Here is a 21,290-nt window from a genome sequence, read left to right on the forward strand (position 1 = left end):
GTTTCCCTTTCCCCAGCCATGCCGTCGTACTGGGGAGAGCTGCCTGGCCAGTCCCAGCCTGCCCGGGGCCCTGGGGACCTCATCCCGGGGGTGGGGGAGATGCGGGCTGTGGAGGTCAAGGAACCCCCCCTTCACCAGCCCTCAGCCGTGCACAAACCCCCTTTCACAGAGTAAGTACTACAGGGGGGGTGAAGGAACCCCCCCTGCACCAGCCCTCAGCCGTGCACAAACCCCCTTTCACAGAGTAAGTACTACAGGGGGGGTGAAGGAACCCCCCCTGCACCAGCCCTCCGCTGTGCACAAACCCCCCTTCACAGAGTAAGTACTACAGGGGGGTGTTATGGGGGGGTGAAGGAACCCCCTGCACCAGCCTTCACAGAATAAGTACAACAGGGAGGTCTCAATGATCTGCTGGGGGGTTGTATATGGAAGTGAAAGAACCCCCTTTCTGCATCAATTCTTTGTTTTTTAGTCTGCCAGACCAACGTACAGCAGTGGCAGCCATATTTTGTATAACACACATAACGTTATATAGCACTGCAGCAAAAACTGTTTGTACCACTTGTAAGGATAATGTCACAGTACTAGTATACAGGTGGCCACTATAGACAGAACTCTTAAACATTTGGGTTAATGAAATAAAGAATCTGATAATATACTGGTAAAAGGACCACTAAAAACTGGCCAGGTTTGACTCTGTATAGCAGTAACTTGACATCACATGCATTGAACTACTTGTCCTTAACATCCCATTTTCATGTTCACAACAACGGTTACTGTTTTGTTCTGCATCTCATTACCTCTAACTTTCATCGACACCCTTTTGTGTCCCTACTACTTACAGGCTGCCCCCTGAACAGTGTAACCTGACGATCCACACCATCCAGCTGGCACAACATGTCCGCACTCTCAAAACAAACAAACAAACAAACAAACAATAACAACATCCCGCTCTAATATCCCCCTACAGGCTGCCTCCAGAACAGTGTAACTTGACCATACACACCATCCAACTGGCACAACATGTCCGCAGTCTCAAAACAAACAAACAAACAAACAAACAAACAATAACAACATCCCGCTCTGATATCCCCCTACAGGCTGCCTCCAGAACAGTGTAACCTGACCATACACACCATCCAACTGGCACAACATGTCCGCAGTCTCAAAACAAACAAACAAACAAACAAACAATAACAACATCCCGCTCTGATATCCCCCAACAGACTGCCTCCAGAACAGTGTAACCTGACGATACACACCATCCAACTGGCACAACATGTCCGCAGACTCCGCTCCATGTTACAGTTGGTCCAGGCACAACAGGCAACGCAGGACGGCACAGTTAGTGTCTTATTTCATTTCATAATGTCTTAAGGTATGCAGACAATGCTGTTTTACATGTATATTTGGACCCAACAGGCAACACAGACATTTCAGTGTTTGTTAGACAGGTAGCCAGCTTGTTGGCTAGATGGCCAGCTGTCTAATGCAGGATACAAATTGCAGAGAGAACACAAGATTTTTGGCAGCTAAAGTAAGTTTGGACACAAGGATACAGCTTGCTACCTATAGAGAGAGAGAGAGAGAGAGAGAGAGATTACTTCTACATTAGTAGATCTATTTCGTAAATTTTGTAGTAGTATTTCTTTGTGGGTTATTGACCTGCCTGTCTCATCTACCCCCTCCCCCCCCCAGGTCGAGGACCCGTCCTACCCCCCTCTGCCCCAGGAACCCCCTCCCCCCGAGAGCTTTGACGAGCAGAGAACGCCTGGTCCGCTCAGCTTCACACCCAGGGACCCAGACAGGTAAACAACAACAACAGAACTGTAAATAACAATAACAGTACTGTAAACCACAACAACTTTGTAAACAACAACACTAAACAACAACACAGTATGAAATACCAACAACACTGTAACCAATCTGTAAATAACCACAGCACTATATTTTATAAATGTCAAAAAGTTCGAAACCTGCATTTAAGTAAACTGCAGTTTGAACTGTATGCCTTGCTTTATTAAGTTCATGCGAAGTTTGGGGGAGACAGGTACAAAATGCAATGTAGAGGCAAGTAAGCTGCAGTTTGAACTGGCACCAATAGATGGCGCTATTTGACCATGTGTGTTCCAGTGAGTTCATGCGAGGTTTTGGAGAGACTCCAAGTGAGCTGAGTTCTGCCTCCTGTTGGCAGCTGCTGAGGAAAGCTGTGGGGACGATCTGCGCTCACTCTGGATGGGAGAGTAAGGCTGTTTGTTTGTTTGTTTGTTTGTTTGTGTTTACACTGCCAAGCCATGTACATGTAAGCTGTTAAAGGTAGACCAGAGGCCAGAAAAGACCACATTTCTAAAAAGTTATAAAAAGACTTCATTTTTATTGGTAGAAAGTCAACCAAATTTTAAAAATTTAGTGAGAGATTTAACAAGGAAATGAACTTTTTATGTGTTACTTATGTGTTTCTGTGTCTCCATGTATGTGTGTATATAAATGTGTGTTACATGTGTGTTTGTGTGTCTCCATGTTTGTGTTTCCCCCTGCAGGTGCAAACGAGTCCGCGCTGGACACCCTGACCTTGTGTGTGTGTGTGTGTGAATGTGTGTTAAGTGTGTATATAAATGTATGTTTGTGTGTCTGTATGTTTGTGTTTCCCCCTGCAGGTGCGAACGAGTCAGCGTTGGACACCCTGACGGACATCGCACACGAGTACAGCGCGACCTTCTGCAGGTCACTCCGAGCAGCCGTCGACCAGGAGGCTCGGACTGGAACTACAGACTTCCCGGTAAGGCTGCATTTCATAACCACCTTCACCTTAACAACTATTGGACATGTTGCTATGGTTACAGGATGTTGACCAGGAGGCTCGAACTGGACCTACCGACTTCCCGGTACGGCGCTGTTACAGAGCGGGCATTGTGTTTACCTGATCAGAAGGAAAACATACGGTTTTTGCTCTGTTTCCTCTCTTCCGTTACAAACAATGCCAATGATCTGGACCAGAGGTCTGTCACCATAGTGACTAGTGCTGTAGCAGACACCCTGTGGTGTTGGGTTACATTATGTAGCAAGTTAGGGAGCTGGTCACCATGTATATAAATGAGTTTGAGCAAGAATGCACAGAGCATGTGTTCCCTGAGGAGGGAGTGGGAAGTGTTGCTAAGGTTACAGGATGTTGTTGCCATGGTTACAGGATGTGATGGAGCAGGTGTTCCATGAGATGGGTGTTGGCAGCATCACGTCCCTGCAGACGTTCTGGCAGACGCGGATGGTGGATTACCACGGCTTCCTGCAGCAGCAGAGCAGACAGCTGGCCGAGGAGTACGAACGGGTCACGGTGGGTCACTCAGGGTCAGGGTTCAAGGGTTAGGGATATGATTATGAATGAGTTTTACATCATTCTGTCTGAAAATTGAAGTTAGGAAACTGTACAGGTAGAGACCACTTTAATTTGTTTTGATAAAACCCTCCTGTATAAAAGTCTATATTTCTTGTGTTGCAGAACCCAGACAGACCCAGTGCAGAGGATGTTAAGCCTGTCAGGTGAGTTCGGTTCACACCAAACTGTGGGGGAAATTGTGGCCTCAGACATATTTACTTCACAGTATTCCTCCCAATATTACAGTGCAGTCACTCCAGGACATTTCTTCTGATCTTGCACTGATCCTTCAGTTCTAAAACATTAGATTGTCCTGGAGTGAAAGAAAAGCTGTTTTGTAGACATCTGAGTTTCCTAGAGACAACCAAAGTCTTATCCTGGAGATGTTTCCTTAGTGGCTCCCCCAGAACAACTGATGTACTTCACAGGCCAGAGTCACTCCCTACAACACCTGAGATATTCTTAATTCTTAAGACATGTTTCTTATTCCTTCCAGAGTTAAGGAGGAGCCGTTCTCAGACATCCAGTTCCCCCTGGCAGCTGAGGAGGAGCATCAGGAAGAGACAGATGCTCCGGAGCAGCCTCCGCTCCACTTCCCCAGCCTGAGTCACTCCCTGGAGCACCTGGAGCAGTCTAAGACATGTTTCTTGTTCCTTACAGCCTAAGACATGTTTCTTGTTACAGAGTTAAGGAGGAGCCGTTCTCAGATATCCAGTTCCCCCTGGCAGCTTAGGAGGAGCATCAGGAATCTAAGACATGTTTCTTGTTCCTTCCAGAGTTAAGGAAGAACCATTCTCAGATATCCAGTTCCCCCTGGCAGCTGAAGAGGAGCATCAGGAAGAGACAGATGCTCCGGACCAGCCTCCGCTCCACTTCCCAGGCCTGAGTCACTCCCTGGAGCACCTGGAGGAGAGCTCCAACACCTCCAGCTCCGGAGGCTCGCCCAAGTGGTCCCTCCCGTACATCAAGACGGAACCTCAAGACTCCGACGAGACGTCTCAGCACACGAGGTAACCTTCAGACCATGTCTTAACCTTCACAACTCTTCCCATGACCTTGGTATTCTTCTTTTGGACCAATTTTTTTTTCTGATGAGACTTCTCAGCACACAAGGTGACCTTCAACCTTCACAACTTTCATGACCTTGTCTCCTTCTCTTATTTTTTTTCTGATACTCTTATAAGTTAGCTTCAATATAACTGTACCCTTTTTTTACTTTTTTTGCTCTTAACTGCTTTTCTTTATCTTCCTTTTCTCCATTCCTGCACGTGTTTCTTCATAGTTCTGCTGCACCTGTGCCAATCCGTCAGTTCTCCAGGTAAAAGTATTTATTTCCTTTCTTGAAATCTTTAAAAATAATTTTTTAATGTTTAATATGTTCCTCTCATTTTCTCTTTCTCTGATTATTAAGAAGTCTGTTTTTCATCCTTGTTTCTTCAGTTCAGCTGTTCCCGCGATAGTTCGACGACTGTCGGGGTACGCTTTGCTTTCTCTACCTCAGGTCACAGTTGTACATGTGCAGTAACTTCAAGTTCAAGGTCACATTATAGTTGTACATGTTGAATTTTTTCACGTCACTTTGTGATGTCTTATGCCATATCTTTCTGCTCCAAAAGAACTGTTAAATTTCCATTAAATGAAAAAGAATCTTTATTTTGTAGAAAGTTTTCACGTTTTTTATTCCCCCCTGCAGCCCAGCTCCCCCCCTCCCTGGCCCCCCTGTTTCTGGGTACTCTCTCTTTCCTTTCTGCCTCTGTCTTTTCTTCTTGTTTCTTTTCTGACCTACATCTGATTTTCAACTTCATATTATAATTATGTGTTCCTGAAAAACAAAGTATTCTGCCTATATAGAAAGAAAGAAAGAACTTTATTGCACGACACATGGTACAATGTATGGCAAACTACATAAAGAGAGTAACAACAATAAAATAAGTGTGTTGCATAAGATATATGCAGGCTTGCAAATTTTCCTCACTTTTTCTGAGTTTTTTTTTTTAATTTGGGACAGACAGAGAAATTGGGACAGACTTTTGGCTTGTCATTAATTCTTGTCTCTGTTTTCCCCCATACAGAACCCCGTGTGGGAATATTACTAACCCTTTACTCCTGTTTTCCTCATACAGACCCCCATCTGGGCTGGATGCCTTCGATGACAACATCTCTGTGACTGAGCCCCCACACACCCCAAACCCACATACCTGATGAGCAAGACCCCCTACACTCCATACTCCTGTACCGGATGATGGCCAACCACTACAGTTACCTCCATGACAGTCTCCCTGTTAAGCTCTTCCATTTACATCAGCATTTTATATTGCAAAGAGAGAAGAAACACACCACATGTAGAGGTACATTGTTGCAAAGATTTAATATACACATACTTTTGTTTCTTATAATCTATCTACAAAGTGTAACATCTTATACTAACAGCTGATATGGTTTCTGATTCACAAAACTGCTGTTGTCAATTGGAAAATTGTACTTGTGAAACAACATTTAATACATGTATGTACATGGTGCAGGTATGTATAATACAGCAGAGGACTCTGAAGTAAGCTTTGGTCGTGGCAGGGCCAGTCATAATGCTCCAAAGTGGCCCAGTCTCAACGCTATACTGGCCCCGCATGTGTGGCCCAGTAACCCAGCTTGACCTCCATTCCAGTCAGTCAGATATCAGTCAGTGTACCGGCAGTCCTGTCAAAACAAAGCAAACAAACAAAACTCATAAAAACAAAACAATACAAATAAAATGGAAAGAAATATGAAATGACAAATTTTTGTGTGAATAAACATTTTGGTGAGAAATAAACTGGAATGAATAGGAAAGAATGAAACCAAGTCATGCAGTAACCGGTTACTGGAAAACTTCATCCTCAAGTACAGTCTCTGAGTTTGTCACCGAGTCTTTGTTCTGTGTCTCCTGGTTATTTCCCACCTTAGCTGGGACTTGGGTTGTGTTCTTAACTTCTTCTGAACGGTTCTCACTCTCACTAGTTTCTTCCCTGTCCTCTCTACTGTCTTTAAGTGTCTCTACCCCTGGTTCCTTCCCCTGCGCTCCATCTGTCTCAAGATGTTCATTCTTAGTTTCAAGATGTTCATTCTTAGTCTCAAGACTTTCACCCTTATTTTCAAGACCTTCAGCCTCAACTGCAGTCTCAACAGGTTCACCCTTAGTCAGATTTTCAGTCTGACTCCCCTGACCCTCCCCACTCTCCTCCTCTCCATCCACATGTTCCACTGTGATCTCAATATTATGATTATCTTCGTCCTTTTTATCTTCTTTCACTCCTTCCTTTTCTTTATTTTCTCCTTTTTGCATTCTCACATTCTCTCCATCTTCGGAGTCACTCTGCCTAACCTGTTCTTCCTCCTCACTTCTATCATCCTGACTGTCAACATCATGCTTTGAATCAGACTCTGTACTCGTGTTATCACTTCCTGCCCCTGAATGTTCCCCTCTATTTCCCTCTCTCTCCCTCCCTCCGTCCCTGCCGCCCCCCTCCCCACCGTTTGTGTCCTTCTGTTCGTCCTCGCTGTCGTCGCTCTCGTCGTCTGACGGGTTCTCATCGGGCGGGGGCGGCGGGACGACCTCTTCCTGCTGACGTCTGACCTCTTCTGCAGGGGGCGAAACAAAAAATAGATGTAAAAAGAAAGGTGACATTTACTATTTACCTTCACATGGTCTAGCTTAACAAAATACTGCTATGTTTATTCTTACTCAAGCATATGTATGGTGACCAGCCCCTCCAATTCTGTCCTGCCACTTGCTACATTATGTTTGCCTCGTCTTCCTGACCCATAGCCCCTAACCCCTACCCCTGACCTGTAAATCCATCCTTCTCAGCTTCACCTTCCTGACCAATAACCTCTAACCCCTGACCTTGCCATCTTCACCCTCCTGACCCTTAACCTCTAACCCCTGACCTGTTAACCCATCCTTGTCAGCCTCCTGCTGACCCTTAACCCCTGAGCTGTGAACCCATCCTTGTCAGCCCTCTCCTGACCCTTAACCCCTGACCTATGAACGTCCTTAACCCCTGACCTTCGTACGCCTCCTTGTCGGCCTCCTCCTTGGCCCTCTCCTCCTCCTCGCGCATGGCCATGAGAGACAGGACCTGCTCCTTCGCCTCCTGAGACTTCTTCCGCTGGTGTCTGGACGCGCGAAGCTGACGCTCCTTCAGCTGGGAGGGGCGAGACAAAAGTCTTAGTAAACTGACGTCTTCCAACAGTTCTAATATCTTCAAGCTTTGAAGTGCTGAAGGCAGCAAAATGGCTCATTTGTGGAATATATTAATCTCCAAGCAGATTCGGTGGGGCAGGGGGACTTTATATTGGCCAGTCCTGTATCCATTGGCCGCCTGTATCCAACGTTCGCCCCACGAATCTGCCACAGAACGGAAGACTTGAAGCCTATTTTCAAGTAGCTGCGAAGTGTTTTACGGCGGGTTACGTTTTCCACGCGCGCGCCGCGGGAGTTTCCGTTCTGGCAGTCGGTGCGCAGTGATCCACGATCTTCCTTCCTATTATATAACGGTCACATTTTGAAAGCCGTACCTTTAAACCTTACTCACAGAACCTTAACCTTACCGGTGTTTTGAGTTGTCCATACGCTCGCCGCTCATCATGAACGACATTTTGCGGGCGCATCGTGTTGCACGTGACATTTGGGGTTTCCCCGGACTGAAAGATGGCCAAGTTGCGGCCATCAGAGCCGTCGTGGAGAGGAAAGATAGCTTCGTCGGGCTCGCGACAGGACACGGAAAATCCATTTGCTACCAAATTCTGCCATCCATTGCCAAAGAGCCCACAATCGTCATTGTAATCTCGCCACTCTATGCACTTGTTGATCTGGTATTGGTAAAACAAGTTTGTTTTCTGGACTGTTTCCCCCCTTTTTTGCACGTCGATTTGACCGATCTCACTGCCCCCCTCCCCAACTATAATGGATCACAACACTGCACATGTATTTTGATCTGAAGGATCCGACAAAATTTTACTGATCGTAAACAGAGTAAATGTCAACATAAATTTTCACAAACACCGTTGTTGATCGCATTACATACCTCGCTAGTCATTAGGAAGGCGGAAGCGGCAGGGAGCTAACACGGCCCGCTGACTATACTGTTCCCTACACCGGACGCGCGTTAACTCCGGGCAGTAAAAAGATTTACCAAACGACGTTTTAATGGTTACCAGGGAGGGGCAGCGACACCGATTTTGAAAGGGTAGCCCCGCCCTGGTGCGTTTTGTGGCAGATTCGTGGGGCGAACGTTGGATACAGGCGGCCAATGGATACAGGACTGGCCAATATAAAGTCCCCCTGCCCCACCGAATCTGCTTGGAGATTAGAATATATACCTGTATCTGTATAACCGCCCTTCGGCGTAACACACCAGCTACAGGCTTGTGATCAAAACTTAATTCTATAAGGCTGGTAGGAAATCTGGATTTACGACGTTTTACTAATAAGCATTTGCTCTTGAAACAGGTTTCAGCAGAGATGGTACAAGGTGTGTATAAAGGTACGCTGTATTTTCTTCAAGGTTATGGATGGAAGTTGAAGACTCCTCTATCGTTGCCCACCTGTTGGCTCCATAGTAGCTCCTTGGTGTTCTCTCCAGGATATCTGTGTTTGTCCCAGATCCGCTTGTACTCAAAATACCTGAAAACGACCATATGACATTTTTAAGTCTGTTATTCTTGTTGCTTGGTCCCTCTGATGTCTAGTGTCGAACATGGCAGCAAGAGTGTCAAAGAGTTCACCAAGTATCGCTTGCTGTTTCTTTGAAGGTTTTCTACGTATACCCGGTACCCAACAATGTAGGGCGAATCTGTACTACTGAAAACAATTTTCGTTCTTGATCATCAGAAATCTGCCATTTTCAGCCGAAGTACGATGTTGAGTCTTCCCAGTGTACGTAACACGTCACCATGACGTCACTCAGCGTGAGGTTACCGTGAGTCTTCACGACAGGCGCTTCTATCGACCAGCCGACTTAATGCACGTTAAGTACCCTCCCCATTGTCCTGTTATTGCTAAAGTACCCCGCCATTGTCCTGGCATTTATAATGGATATCAGCGCAGTCCCCGGAGTATAGCGTCTGCAACTGGCGGGCTTTGGGAATGACTCGTTTTTGTTTGTATATTTTGGGAAGGAAAGCGATCTCAATTCAACTTTAGCCCACTGAGGAGGTTTTCAGAAGTCAAGTGTTAAATACAAAAAAGGCATTGATTGTTTTAACTTTCGGTCGGTAACAACATGTTTTCGACACAAAATTGGAATATTGAGGACATTCCAACAAAAAAAAGCTCGGTAAACGAATGAAGGTTCTGTTATAGCCTGGCTAGCCTGGTTGGGAATAGTACCACAAAACGTCGCACGACGCACCTTACATCTTTGACACCTGGTCTGGACAGAGCCGATCGCCTCATCATTACATGTACCAGGTGGCTCGTTAAATCAGTGTCGCCTATTTTTACGAGTTTCTCATTGTATCCAAAACCATATCTATCTAGTTCTATGCCTGAATGGGTTAGGGTTATGCTCTATGAGCAGACGCGGTTCAGGATACTTTGTGCGCGTACCGTACGTAGATTTGCCCGAGGTACGGTTCTGGATGCGCGAGGACTCTACAGAACCGTGCCTGAGCACATTCTACATGATACTAGTACAACATTCCTGACTTCAGATTCCGTACAGTCAGCGCCACCAGCCGTGAATAACTACATGGGGCCCCTACATGTACCTCGTCACACACACAGATGTCAGCACGTATTTACTGTAATCATGTTGCTGATACGCAGATGTCCCTACTGACATGATGTAGACTTGACTGTACACAAACTCTGGCCCAGTCTTCGCTAGGACGACCTAACTCACTAGTAAACAAGTTTGAACTCAAGAATCTAAACGCAAAGATGGTAATATTACAACAGCCACACAAGGAGTTTGTATTGACATTACAAAGGAAGCCAACTCAATGACGTTACTATTCCGTACCCAAAGAATTAGAATACCATATAAATTTACCTCGCCTATGATAGTGCAGCACAGTATTTGCAATGATGACCCAGGCTTAAAAACAATTTTGAAAGCAAGAATAGCAATGCAGGAAGGTAACGATAGCAACACGTGTTTATGCAGGTATCCATTTATAAATATATATAATATACGTAGTTTAAAACACAATTATGTGTACTGTTAAGTACACACACATCCCTTCAAAATGTTGTTGCATGTACTGTGAAAATGAAGAAGATACTGTACTCAATTTCAAGGAAGGCTTAAATCTTTAAGGCTCACCTGTTCAAAACGTCCGTCTTTTTCCTGTTGTCCATGATCTTCCCTGCAAAATAAGAATATTCCATGATATCTTAAGGAACCATTTGTCTTCAAGACGACACACCTACATGGCGAAGACACCGACCAGTCATTCTAGCTCTGCCCTAATTTGTCAATTTAACCTCAGGTCATCCTGCCCTTGGTGATGCAACGGGGACGGAAAAGCGCCGCCCGGCGGCATGCGTGGGACTGCAGGAGATTGTTTCTCGTCAAGTTGCTGTAACACATATTATGGGCTTTATTTCCCCCCTTTGATTAATGGCTCTAGGAATGGAAGTCAAAATTTTAAGAGGAACTTTTCTCATAAATATTTTCATGTTGCCTTCTAACCAGTTTTGTTAGTTATGGTTGCCTGTTTTCTAATTCATTCATTCACAACGCGTTTGTTTCTCAAAGAAAAATAATTAGTAACTAGAGAGGTGACAGTTGCAAAGCTTTGTTATAATTCTTACTCAAACACATTCATATATATGGTGACAGAAGTCTAAACCCCTCCTATTACGAAATTGGAACATTATGTAACCCAGCACTGGTTACCATGGTGACAGACGTCTGGTTCAGGTCATTGGCCAAGTCAGTGTTTGGAACGGAAGAACAAACAGAGCAAAAACAATGTTTTCCTTCGGTTAACATAACTAACTGCTGGCGACGCAAAACCCGGAATAGTTTTACCCCCAGTTCAGATGTGCGTTAGTTAGTCATGATGACGTCCCATTCATCAAACCCCCCTCTAGGGACCAATTGCCCGCTGTGCGGACCTGGTTGAACACGGGTCTTCCATTAGCCGTTTCTATGGCGGGAGTTTCGGACGGTTTGGGACAGAAACGGATCAGTCTCCAAGCAAAGGTTTCGGCTTACTAAGTATTTTTGAAGTGTTTTATGCGTTTTCATCGTTTTTCTAATGCTTACCGAATGAAAAAATATTATTTTTGCTCTGTTTCCGGAATTCCTCTTCTTCTCCAGTCAATAACCTGAACCAGACGGCTGTTACCATGGTAACTTGTGTTGGTTTACATCATGTTGCAATTTTATAGCAGGAGGGATTTAGACTCCTGTCTGACCATATTCACATGTATATGAATGTGTTTGAGTAAGAATTAACTGAGCAGACAATATTCAAAGGTAAACATTTTACATTTGCTTTCTGGTCAGGCTATCTTTTTTTTTCAATACCCAAACTTCGATACTGGAACAAAAGAATGAAACGACAGTCACCAGAAGAAAGATGACACGCTCCAAAGTTCCGTCTCGATAAGATCATGTTAACGCAGAAATGATGAGCGCTAATCACAGTCCGTCACTAATTAACCCGGTAATTAGGTGATTAGTAACCCGTTAATGAGGCGGGGTAGTTAATGATAGGTTAATGGTTAGACTCCGGGCGCCCGTGGGATGATGGGAAGAGAGATAAGCGTAAGGACACTGCCGATAATTGACCAGGTGACGTCAGGACGCACAGGTGGTTCTAGCCTAGCCTCTACCAGGCTTCGGGAGGCGGCTGGAAAGAGTGGAAATCGGCCAAATAGAGAGATAACATTCCAGGGGAGTTGGTCCGCTAGAAAGTACAGTTTATTTACCGCACTCGAACTGTACATTTTAGCGGATCAACTTCCCCGGCATGCTATCTCTCTATTTGGCCAATTTCTAGTCTTTCCAGCCATCTCACGAAGCCTGATAGAGGCTCTGGAGCCGAGGATCTAGCTATAGCCTTATACTGGCCCTGGCAACAGTCTGGTGCGTACCCAAGCTATCAATAGCCCCTTAGAAAGGCCTGGCGGAGGCTAGACAGGTCTCCACAGAACCTGATGGGCTCTTCTTTGCAGCCAAATTTCTAATAGTATGTTTAAAACGTCCACTGTTTCTCTCTATCTCTCAAACAGTATTCTGCACATACCATATGCATAGCTATAGTCGAAACTTGTTCTCCGTTCCCCGGCGCTTGACCTCCGTCCATCCCGCATTTCGCCGTTTGCAGCTCTTTTCTCCGGGCTCGAACAGCGCTTCCTGACGCTACCGGCACTTCCTCCGACTGTCGACGGGCGCTCTCTGCTCTTCTCCCGAGGCTGACCCAGTGAGGACCCCCGGTCAATGCCTAGGCTTGTCTGACCGTCCCTAACGCAACCGACACTTCCTCCGACTGTCGACGGGCGCTCTCCACCCCTCTCCCGATGCTGACCCCGTGTGGACGCCCGCTCCATGCCTGGGCTTGACTGACCGTCCCTAACGCTACCGACACGTCCCCCAACTGTCGACTGGCGCTCTCCACCCCTCTCCAGAGGCTGATCCCGTGAGGACTCCCGCTCCATGCCTGGGCTAACGCTACCAATACGTCCTCCGGCTCTCATCGGGCTGCCTCCACCCTTCTTCCGAGGCTGTCCCCGTGAGGAGGCCCGCTCCATGGCTCTACCCAATAGAACGCACCTTACCCTGGGAGCCAGACTAGTATCGGGCCGCCAGCCGGTTTCCTTCGGTAGCCAAGAGCACTACGCCCACCTACGGGGGAGTTGAGCCTGAAGGTTGTTTGCTACCCTGGGTGCCAGACTAGTATCGGGCCAGACTACACAGACTAGTATCCTACGGTAGCCAAGAGCACTTCTCCCACCTGTCTAAATTACCGCTGAGGGGTGTTAAGCCCAAGGGGAGTTTGCCGGCCCTATTACTAGGGTAAACGCAGCACCAGGTGACACATACAAGAGTGACACCGCGCTATCACATGCCCTCCTTTTCCTCAGCGTGTTTGCTGTAGCTCAGGGTAAACGATGTTTAATCGCTGCCCGATGTTACAGTAAGGGTTATAAATTCAGCACCAGGGAACACATTTATATGTCGGCAAAGTTTGTTCAGCCCAACGTGACATGGGGTAGATGCGATAAACTGAAGGACCTGTCAACACTCATTATGATAACGGGAGGGTAGACTCTAACAGGCCGTCATAAGGGTATAATAGGTAAGCTAGAAAGGTAACATTTGCAAAGAAAATGCATAATGTTTACCTTTACATCTTCTATCCTAACAAATTATACTGCTCTGTTTATTCTTACTAAAACATATTCATGTATATGGTGACCAGCCCCTTCCAACTCTGTCCTTCCCCTTGCTACATAGTGTAATACAACAACACAGGGTGTCTGATACAATACCAGTTACCATGGTGACAGACGTCTGGTCCAGGTCATTGACCTTTGGTGTTTGGAAAAGAATAAGAAGAAATAGAGCAAAAATAGTACGCTTTCCTTCTGCGAAGGTAAACATAATAACTGCCAACTTTACTACCTACAACTAGTTTTTTGGAGCACGTACCCAAAATTCCCGATCGAGTCAAACCCCTTTTTTTACCACCTTGAAGCGGTAATAACCTTTGTGAGACGGAAGTCATTGTGCAATTGTACGTGTAGTTGGTAACGTTATTGTACACCTGTACAGGTAAGGTTTACCTGTGACAGGTGGGACAGGTTCGTGTGCCGGCTCCAGACTAACGCGGACTCGGGTCTATTCTCCGGGTCAGGGCGGACTGATCCGTCCCCAAACATCGCTAATCCGACAGGGATTAGGGCGGCTCGTAGGACGACATTAGCGTCTATTAAGGGCGGGGCAGGGCGGGAGGGGACGTGGTGTTGTTGAGGGCGCCGGGTCTGGGAACGGGATTGTCTTAGCCTCTACCAGGCTTGGGGAGGCGGCTGGAAAGAGTAGAAATTGGCCAAATAGATAGAGAGATAAGCATGCCAAGTTTGTCCGTTGAGAGAACATTTCAGGTGCGGCGAAATGTTCTCTCAACGGACAAACTCCCCTGGCATGCTCTGTCTCTCTCTCTATTTGGCCGATTTCTACTCTTTCCAGCCGCCTCCCGAAGCCTGGCAGAGGCTAGAAATGTCTGGGTGGTTGGTCTTTAAACATGTTGCATCTATAGGACAAACGTTACGCTGCAGTACTGAGGAAAGCTGCCAGGAGGAACAAAATCGACCTTGACCTTCGTCTCCCCAAGACCTACCGACATACCAAATATAATCCCATCCTATATATGCTGACTATCGATATAACGAAAAAACAGAGATACAGGCAGACAGATGGGCACACCAACAGGCTCATTTTCATGGAGGTATTGATCATTTGCAAAAATAAGACATGTTGAAGTACAGATAAACCAACCGATTGGAATTTTTCTCCCACTTTATTAGCATTAGCTTTTATTGGACAAACCTCGCGCGAAATTCGCTTCTTTATTTGACCAGGGCCACCTCTTAAAATGAGAGGGTCATTAAAATCCATTTATTACTTTTTGACCGACCCTGACAGAGCGATAAGCACCTATTAACCAAACAAACACCCGCTAACTTCGGAGTTCGGACCCTGTTTAATACATTCGTCGCAAGATCGTCGTAGTACGATTGCAAAGTTACCGAAGGCATTCTTCAGATAGTCGTACACGTATCGTACAACAGTCGTGCAACAGTCGTGCAAAAAATCCAGCTGTCGTGTTAAGGAAAAGGCTGGAAGAGACCCTTGTCGGCAGTCGATTCTGTCACAACCTGTTCGAATATCCTACGGCATGATCAAATCGTGCGACGACCTAATCTCCAAGCAGTTCTGTCACAACCTGTTCGAATATCCTACGGCATGATCAAATCGTGCAACGACCTAATCTCCAAGCAGATCCCTCTTGGTATCAAATTGGCCAGGCAGTATCCATTAGGCAGAGAAGGTCGGCATCCACCAACGGGTTGGTGGGGGTCAGGACAAAAAAAAACGGCCATATATAAAAAGGTAACGATCATTCCCCACAACCTCTGCTTGGAGAGTAAGGACGACCTGCGACGAATGTTACCACGCCATTATCAACAAACACTGTTGTGAATAACGTTACCATTTCGGCAGGTATTACTTTTAGTATATGAAAAGTATGCTAGAAAGTATAAACTCACCAGTCCGATATTCCCAGGTCCCTGTATACGTACCTTGAATGACCATGTAAAAAACGTGCTAGAAAGTATGACATCAACTCACCAGTCTGTTTTCCGGGTCCCTAGGTCCTGAATGACCAGACCAGATCGGACAAACCAGCTAGCTAGATCTCTCACCGATGTTTCTCCACACGTGTCTCCCTCTCTCCCCTGTTTATCACCTAACAACCGTTTAACCCAGATCCGCGGACCAAACAGCGGTAAAACAAAGCCGCCAAAACTCGGCAAAGTTTCCAAACTTCCGAGCCAAACTTTCCCCGGTTGTTCGCCCCGTGTGTGTGCCCTGTTGTCCGCTGCGAGGTGACCAGGTGTGAACTAAGGAAGTCACCTAGGAGACCAAGTTTCGCAAGAAAAATGGCGCCGTCTCCAGGTGACCAAGGATCGCCTGTCATTGAACTGACCTCTAATTGAGTGAGAAAATCGTCCGGGGGATAAAAAATGTCGGTAAACATCTGGAACGTTTGTTTCAGACGATGTGAAACATTTAAACATGCGTTTTTTGGTCTTACAGAGCGTTGTTTAAACAGTTCTAACACCAACATTAGTTTTCTCACATGTAAGTCTACCTAATACACGCTTAACCAACATCGATACATGTAAACATCGCATTAAATGTACGTGTTTAAATGTTTAGTATCGTGTAGAAGAAATGATTCCAGTTGTTTACTGACAATTTTTATTCCTAGTGGGACGGAGAATCGTCAGTAAACATCTGGACATTTGTTTGACACGATTCTGAACATTCAGTAAACATGCGTACGTTTGGTGCAATGTTTACATGTATTGGTGTTGGTTTCGCTAGTATTATGTAGTTGTACATGTGGGTAAACTAATGTTGATGTTACAACTGTTTAAACAACGCCTGGTAATACCGAAAACGCTACTGCGCTGATAGAGGTTTGGGTGGGAAATTCGTGCATTCTTTAATGTGCGGTAATTATCAGGCATTAGCTATAACTAATGCTAATTTGCTGGCTTCGTCTGTTGTGATGAAACTATAGTGTTAACTTTTACCAAACGCATTCAAATAAATGTTCATGTAGATTTTTGGAAGACACATTTTATCGAATTCATCAAAAATGATCACCACGCTTTTGAAATATGTTGGCGATTGTTCTCAATTTTCGTTAACTTTTCGAAACAAAAAAGGTACGTGTAGACAGTAGTATATACAGGGATAGGAAAAGGAGACTATGGAAGAATTGATACAACATACATTTATATATCGGTACACCATTGCTGACTATATATTTTCCCTGTTGCCAAGGTAACGCCTGTAAACAACCTGTTTCCATGGACACCCATTGTTCTGCCCGGATCAAAGTCCGCCGCAGTGAGAGTTAAGTCCCACCTTTACCTGCCGTAATCACCTGTCGCAGGTATCGCACCTGGAAAAAATGATCCGCTACATTTTTCATTTACAGGTTGGGAATTTCTGACGCACCCGGCAACGTGACGTCACCGGCGGTATGTGATGACGTCATACCCCCGCACAGCTGGTACTGGGACACGGGGCAGGTCAAAGGTCAGCCCTGATAGGTGTTTAATGGGAGAAAATTGTTGTTTGAGTTCATCTATTAACAAGTAGTTATGGCTGACTCAGTTTACGGAGGGTTCTTCTGACCAGGGATTTATTCTCGTCATTTTCGTCATTATTTACAACAAAGCTTCAGCTGGACGTTATTTTAAGATAAAATATTGTAGCGTAATTCATGATGGTCGAAATTCCAGGTAGCTATATACAGGTTCTAAAACAAACCATGGAATGTTCGCTGTGGCACGGTTCGATAGGGACGGTTCAGGGTACAACAGAGACTATCCAGAACTGTGCCTGATCCTAACCCTAACCCATTCAGGTATAGAACTAGATATAGTTCAGGGTACAACAGAGACTATCCAGAACCGTGCCTGATCCTAACCCTAACCCATTCAGGCACAGAACTAGATAGGCACGGTTCTGGGTACAACAGAGACTATCCAGAACAGTGCCTGATCCTAACCCTAACCCATTCAGGCATAGACCTAGACAGGCACGGTTCTAGATACAATAGAGACTATCCAGAACCATGCGTAACCCTAACCCTAACCCTTTCAGCCAGGCATAGAACTAGACAGGCACGATTCTCGGTACAAGATAACCCATTCAGACTCAGAACTAGATGGGCAAAGTTCTGGATATGACGTCCATCTCCGTAAACTCGGGCGTTAGAAACGCCTGCTGTAGATGCACCCGTTCCCGGGTCTCCTGTCCCTCTTGTCGGAGTAGCAAATCCAGCACGTACCGCACACCCCGCCCGGGAACAGCCCGTCTGTAGCCTGCTCTCAGCCCGCGGATGGACGTGCGCGTCTTCCAACGGTCTGGGTTTAGGCTCTCCGTCAGCTGGAGACAACAAACAAACAAACAAACAAACAAATAAATAAACAATGTTCTGACGGTCAGGGTTGATAGGCTTTCTCCCAGTTGGAGTAAAACAAACAAACAAACAAACAAACAAACGAACAAACAAACAAGCAAATGAATAGACAAGTAAAGGCTATATCCACTGTGCACGTTGTGCTTTTTCAAGCAGGTAGCGAGCTACAATGTGGCTTAGCTCTAGGGCTAGCATTTTGGATGGATGGATAGATGGATAGATAGATGGATAAATTAGATTAGATAGATAGATAGATGGATGGATGGATGGATGGATGGATGGATGGATGGATGGATGGATGGATGGATGGATAGAAAGATACTAGTAGATAAATACTAGCCTGTGTTATGACGTCATGCAGCCCAGCCTTCATTTCCTCGGACATCTCGTATGTCAGATTCCCGCTGACCTTGAAAACCTTCTTGACCTTGAAATATTCCCAGTAAGAACTACTGTCCTCCGCTGCGTTCGGGTTGAAGAAATCCAGCGATTTCCTGGTTCTCTGCTCCGGAGCGCCGTCCAATAAAGTCTCTTCTTCTGACAGCAGCTTGGTCATGTGACGGATCTCGCGAGAGAGGACGAGAGTTCTCTGCCGGGTGTCGCGCATGCGCTGTGACAGCAGGTGTATGTTGAACCTGTACTGGTTTTCGGGCAGTTTGTTCGGGTGTAGTGTTATGGCACGGCGGACGGCAGGTTTGTCAAAATCCCCGATGCTTCCCTCCTTGTAACCTTCGTAGTTGTTGAGGAAAACGTTTTGGCCATCGTGGGCCGCACTACAGGTGACGTTCGCAACGTTATAGAAGCACCTGTAGAAACATAATTTATAATAACATGAAAAAGAAACTAAAAAGGTAACATTTCTAAAGCAATGCTTAATGTTTGCCTTCACATGCATATATGGTCTAGCCCAACAAACTCGCTACTCAAACACATTGATACACATGTATATGGTGACCAGCCCCTCCAACTCTGTCCTGTCACTTGGTACATAATGTAACCCAACACCATTAGAGCCACAGCACTAGTTACCATGGTGACAGCCGTCTGGTCCAGGTCACTGACCTTATTTTTGGTGAAGAAGAAGAAACTGAAGGAAACACAATATGTTTCCTGGTGCGGGCGCACCGTGAAAACAAAACAAACAAACAAACAAACAAACACACCTGCCCAGCTCCACGTCGTCGTGTCTTGAGTAGAGGTTGTGGAGGCACCAGGCGATGTGCGGCCCGACTCGGCGAAGCGTCTCCCGACTGGACAACAAACAAACAAACAAACAAACAATCAATGAATGAATGAATTCCTTCACTATAGAAATCACATGGACATTTTGTTTCACTGGACAATGTAAGAATACTAGTATATTGGACACTGAGCAGGGGTGAAAGAGGCTATTTACATCAGGGCCCATCACCGTTCACTCAACCGCGACGGGGGACGACATCGTCTACCAGATACCTTTGACCCAGTTTTGACCCCACATGTGACCAGCCTCACTGGGTCAGTCTACTGAGGAAGACCAGAGTGACTAGTCGAAATCTTTAGGCATGGCGCCAGGTATTATTTGTTCTAGGTGAGAGAACTTTTAGTGTTGGATCAAAAGTTTTAACTTTAAACATTGTAACTACCAATACAGATGAACTTTCATTATAGTATAGTAATCCCTTTAGGATGAAAACTGTGCTACCTGAACAGCACGCCGGTCCCGCCCATGCAGTAGTTCTGCCGCGGCTCGAAGCGCATCGCCGCCCGGTCCTCAGGCCTGCCGTACCCCGCCTGTCCTACCGCTAGGGGGCGCTCGTGCGCGTCCACGCTACGCAGGAACCGACCCAGGCGGTCCCCTTTGATGTAGACATCGTCATCAGCGCGGATGAACCAATCAAATCTGTCGACGTAGTGATCGTACATGTACTTCAACATGAGGAAAGATTTCTTCATGGGAGGGTAGACGTCGGTAACCCCTTTCAGAGCCACCACGGGAACGCCCTCGGGAGCGGCGCCTGCGGACTCTGCGGACGAGAAGAACTCCACCTTCCCGGGCACGTCTCGTACCCAGGTTTCGTGCGCGGCGACAACTCTGTTGTCCAGGTGCTTTTTCGCCGTCATCACTCCGACATACACAAGACTTTCTCTTCCTGTGCAAAAAAACCCACACACAGTTACTCAATCAACAGGATATGATTTTGGAAACGGTCTGATTTTTGAAACGGTCAGATGTTTCGGGTAGCATCCACTACCTTTCGTCAGTGACACTGTAGAGTTGTCAGGAATGTTCGCACTTGTAAACCTGTTTTTCTGACAACTTTTCAGTGTCACTGACGAAAGGTAGTGGATGCTACCTGAGTAACTGTTGTTTTTTTTTTCGAATCTTATTACCTGGATGTCTAACCTTCACCGACGGTTGTCCCCCTGCTTCAACAACATCCGATGCATCCGGGTCCTGACAAGCAGCCCAGGGGGAACTCCGTGGCGATACCACGGTCAGCTTCGCCCAGAGGAGGAACCCCAGGGCGAGACCCGCCCCTAGTCCTGCGGACTTCAGCAGTTGCCCCTTAGACCGGACCAGTCTGGCTGACACCGCGCGGATATACATGGCGCTGGAAACGGCACGGAAATTCGGTCTAGTTGGGAACATCAACACACTGAGAACGTCCTTTCAAAATGTACGTGTGAGTGAGCATGCTTTTGGACAAAGCGCGATTCTGAAGGCACATGGGCTATCCAGAACCACGCTCGAGCATTGTTTCTGAATAAAGCACGGTTCTGGAGGCACATGGGCTATCCAGATCCGTGTCTGAGCATGGTTTCGTGATAAAACATGGTTCTGGATACATCTAATTATAAGTTCCACAGTAAACCCACCCAATATCTGCATGGAGCCTAGCTAACCCCACTTCCGTATCTCTGCCGCCCACCTGACGTCTGTTTACCTGCGTTGAGGTGCGACGGGAACCGGACAGGTGAAACACACCTCATCTGAGCCTTCTTATTTACTCATATGTATACCTCCGACAATTTCCCGATTAGGACAGAAATATCAGCAATACTGTTAAAGAAGCTTTTCATTGACACATATGATATAGAACCAACAGAAGTGACTATGCGTTGTATTTGCTATTGTAGATCTGCTTACTTATTTTCCCACAAAAGGAAGGGGACATGTAGAACTAGACTAAGTATAGACGATAGTATTGCGCCATTATCA

At 46.1% G+C, this 21,290-nt stretch overlaps 3 protein-coding genes and 1 long non-coding RNA gene across 6 annotated transcripts; 2 read left to right on the forward strand and 2 right to left on the reverse strand.

Annotated features, from left to right (window-relative positions):
- Positions 1-18: 18 nt before the first annotated feature.
- LOC109461968 (STAGA complex 65 subunit gamma-like) lies at positions 19-4,038 on the forward strand. Its single transcript, XM_019758448.1, has 8 exons — positions 19-170; positions 1,227-1,344; positions 1,699-1,808; positions 2,134-2,243; positions 2,658-2,779; positions 3,188-3,331; positions 3,497-3,537; positions 3,870-4,038. Exons 1-8 carry the CDS (start codon positions 19-21, stop codon positions 4,036-4,038), a joined length of 966 nt encoding a protein of 321 aa, XP_019614007.1.
- A 124-nt stretch (positions 4,039-4,162) lies between these two features.
- Positions 4,163-6,759, forward strand: LOC109462027. Its single transcript, XR_002139731.1, has 2 exons — positions 4,163-4,383; positions 5,497-6,759. It is a non-coding gene; the product is annotated as an uncharacterized LOC109462027 (long non-coding RNA).
- On the reverse strand, positions 5,726-15,935 carry LOC109462014 (golgin subfamily A member 6-like protein 6). 3 transcript variants are annotated; one of them, XM_019758502.1, is made up of 6 exons: positions 15,718-15,935; positions 10,678-10,720; positions 8,957-9,035; positions 7,416-7,554; positions 6,881-6,988; positions 5,726-6,067 (listed from the first exon to the last, which is right to left on the reverse strand). In XM_019758502.1, exons 2-6 carry the CDS (start codon positions 10,710-10,712, stop codon positions 6,051-6,053), a joined length of 378 nt encoding a protein of 125 aa, XP_019614061.1. In that variant the 5' UTR covers positions 10,713-10,720; positions 15,718-15,935; the 3' UTR covers positions 5,726-6,050. The 3 variants fall into 3 exon arrangements, with proteins under 3 accessions (XP_019614061.1, XP_019614060.1, XP_019614062.1); XM_019758501.1 differs by lacking the exon at positions 15,718-15,935 and having other exon boundaries at positions 10,678-10,830; XM_019758503.1 differs by lacking the exons at positions 5,726-6,067; positions 6,881-6,988; positions 15,718-15,935 and adding an exon at positions 6,998-7,253 and having other exon boundaries at positions 7,298-7,554; positions 10,678-10,833.
- Positions 15,936-17,829: 1,894 nt separating this feature from the next.
- LOC109461969 (chondroitin sulfate synthase 1-like) lies at positions 17,830-21,061 on the reverse strand. The gene is made up of 5 exons (XM_019758450.1): positions 21,016-21,061; positions 19,773-20,220; positions 19,252-19,338; positions 18,429-18,894; positions 17,830-18,054 (listed from the first exon to the last, which is right to left on the reverse strand). Exons 1-5 carry the CDS (start codon positions 21,059-21,061, stop codon positions 17,830-17,832), a joined length of 1,272 nt encoding a protein of 423 aa, XP_019614009.1.
- Positions 21,062-21,290: the final 229 nt, after the last annotated feature.

Source organism: Branchiostoma belcheri, unplaced genomic scaffold, assembly GCF_001625305.1.
Source record: "Branchiostoma belcheri isolate BF01 breed outbred unplaced genomic scaffold, Haploidv18h27 scaffold98, whole genome shotgun sequence".
Classification (NCBI taxonomy): Eukaryota; Metazoa; Chordata; class Leptocardii; order Amphioxiformes; family Branchiostomatidae; genus Branchiostoma; species Branchiostoma belcheri.

Coding starts and splice junctions, on each gene's coding strand:
- LOC109461968 (XM_019758448.1), top strand. CDS start 19: ATGCCGTCGTACTGGGGAGAGCTGCCTGGCCAGTCCCAGCCTGCCCGG. Junction 1,345..1,698: donor AGGCAACGCAGGACGGCACA/GTTAGTGTCTTA, acceptor TCCCCCCCCCAG/GTCGAGGACCCGTCCTACCC. Junction 3,538..3,869: donor GAGGATGTTAAGCCTGTCAG/GTGAGTTCGGTT, acceptor TATTCCTTCCAG/AGTTAAGGAGGAGCCGTTCT.
- LOC109462014 (XM_019758501.1), bottom strand. CDS start 10,742: ATGGAATATTCTTATTTTGCAGGGAAGATCATGGACAACAGGAAAAAG. Junction 9,036..10,677: donor AAGACGGACGTTTTGAACAG/GTGAGCCTTAAA, acceptor GGTCGTTTTCAG/GTATTTTGAGTACAAGCGGA. Junction 7,555..8,956: donor AGCTACTATGGAGCCAACAG/GTGGGCAACGAT, acceptor CGCCCCTCCCAG/CTGAAGGAGCGTCAGCTTCG.
- LOC109461969 (XM_019758450.1), bottom strand. CDS start 21,061: ATGAGGTGTGTTTCACCTGTCCGGTTCCCGTCGCACCTCAACGCAG. Junction 20,221..21,015: donor CCCGTCGCACCTCAACGCAG/GTAAACAGACGT, acceptor TTTTTTGCACAG/GAAGAGAAAGTCTTGTGTAT. Junction 19,339..19,772: donor GGGACCGGCGTGCTGTTCAG/GTAGCACAGTTT, acceptor TTTGTTGTCCAG/TCGGGAGACGCTTCGCCGAG.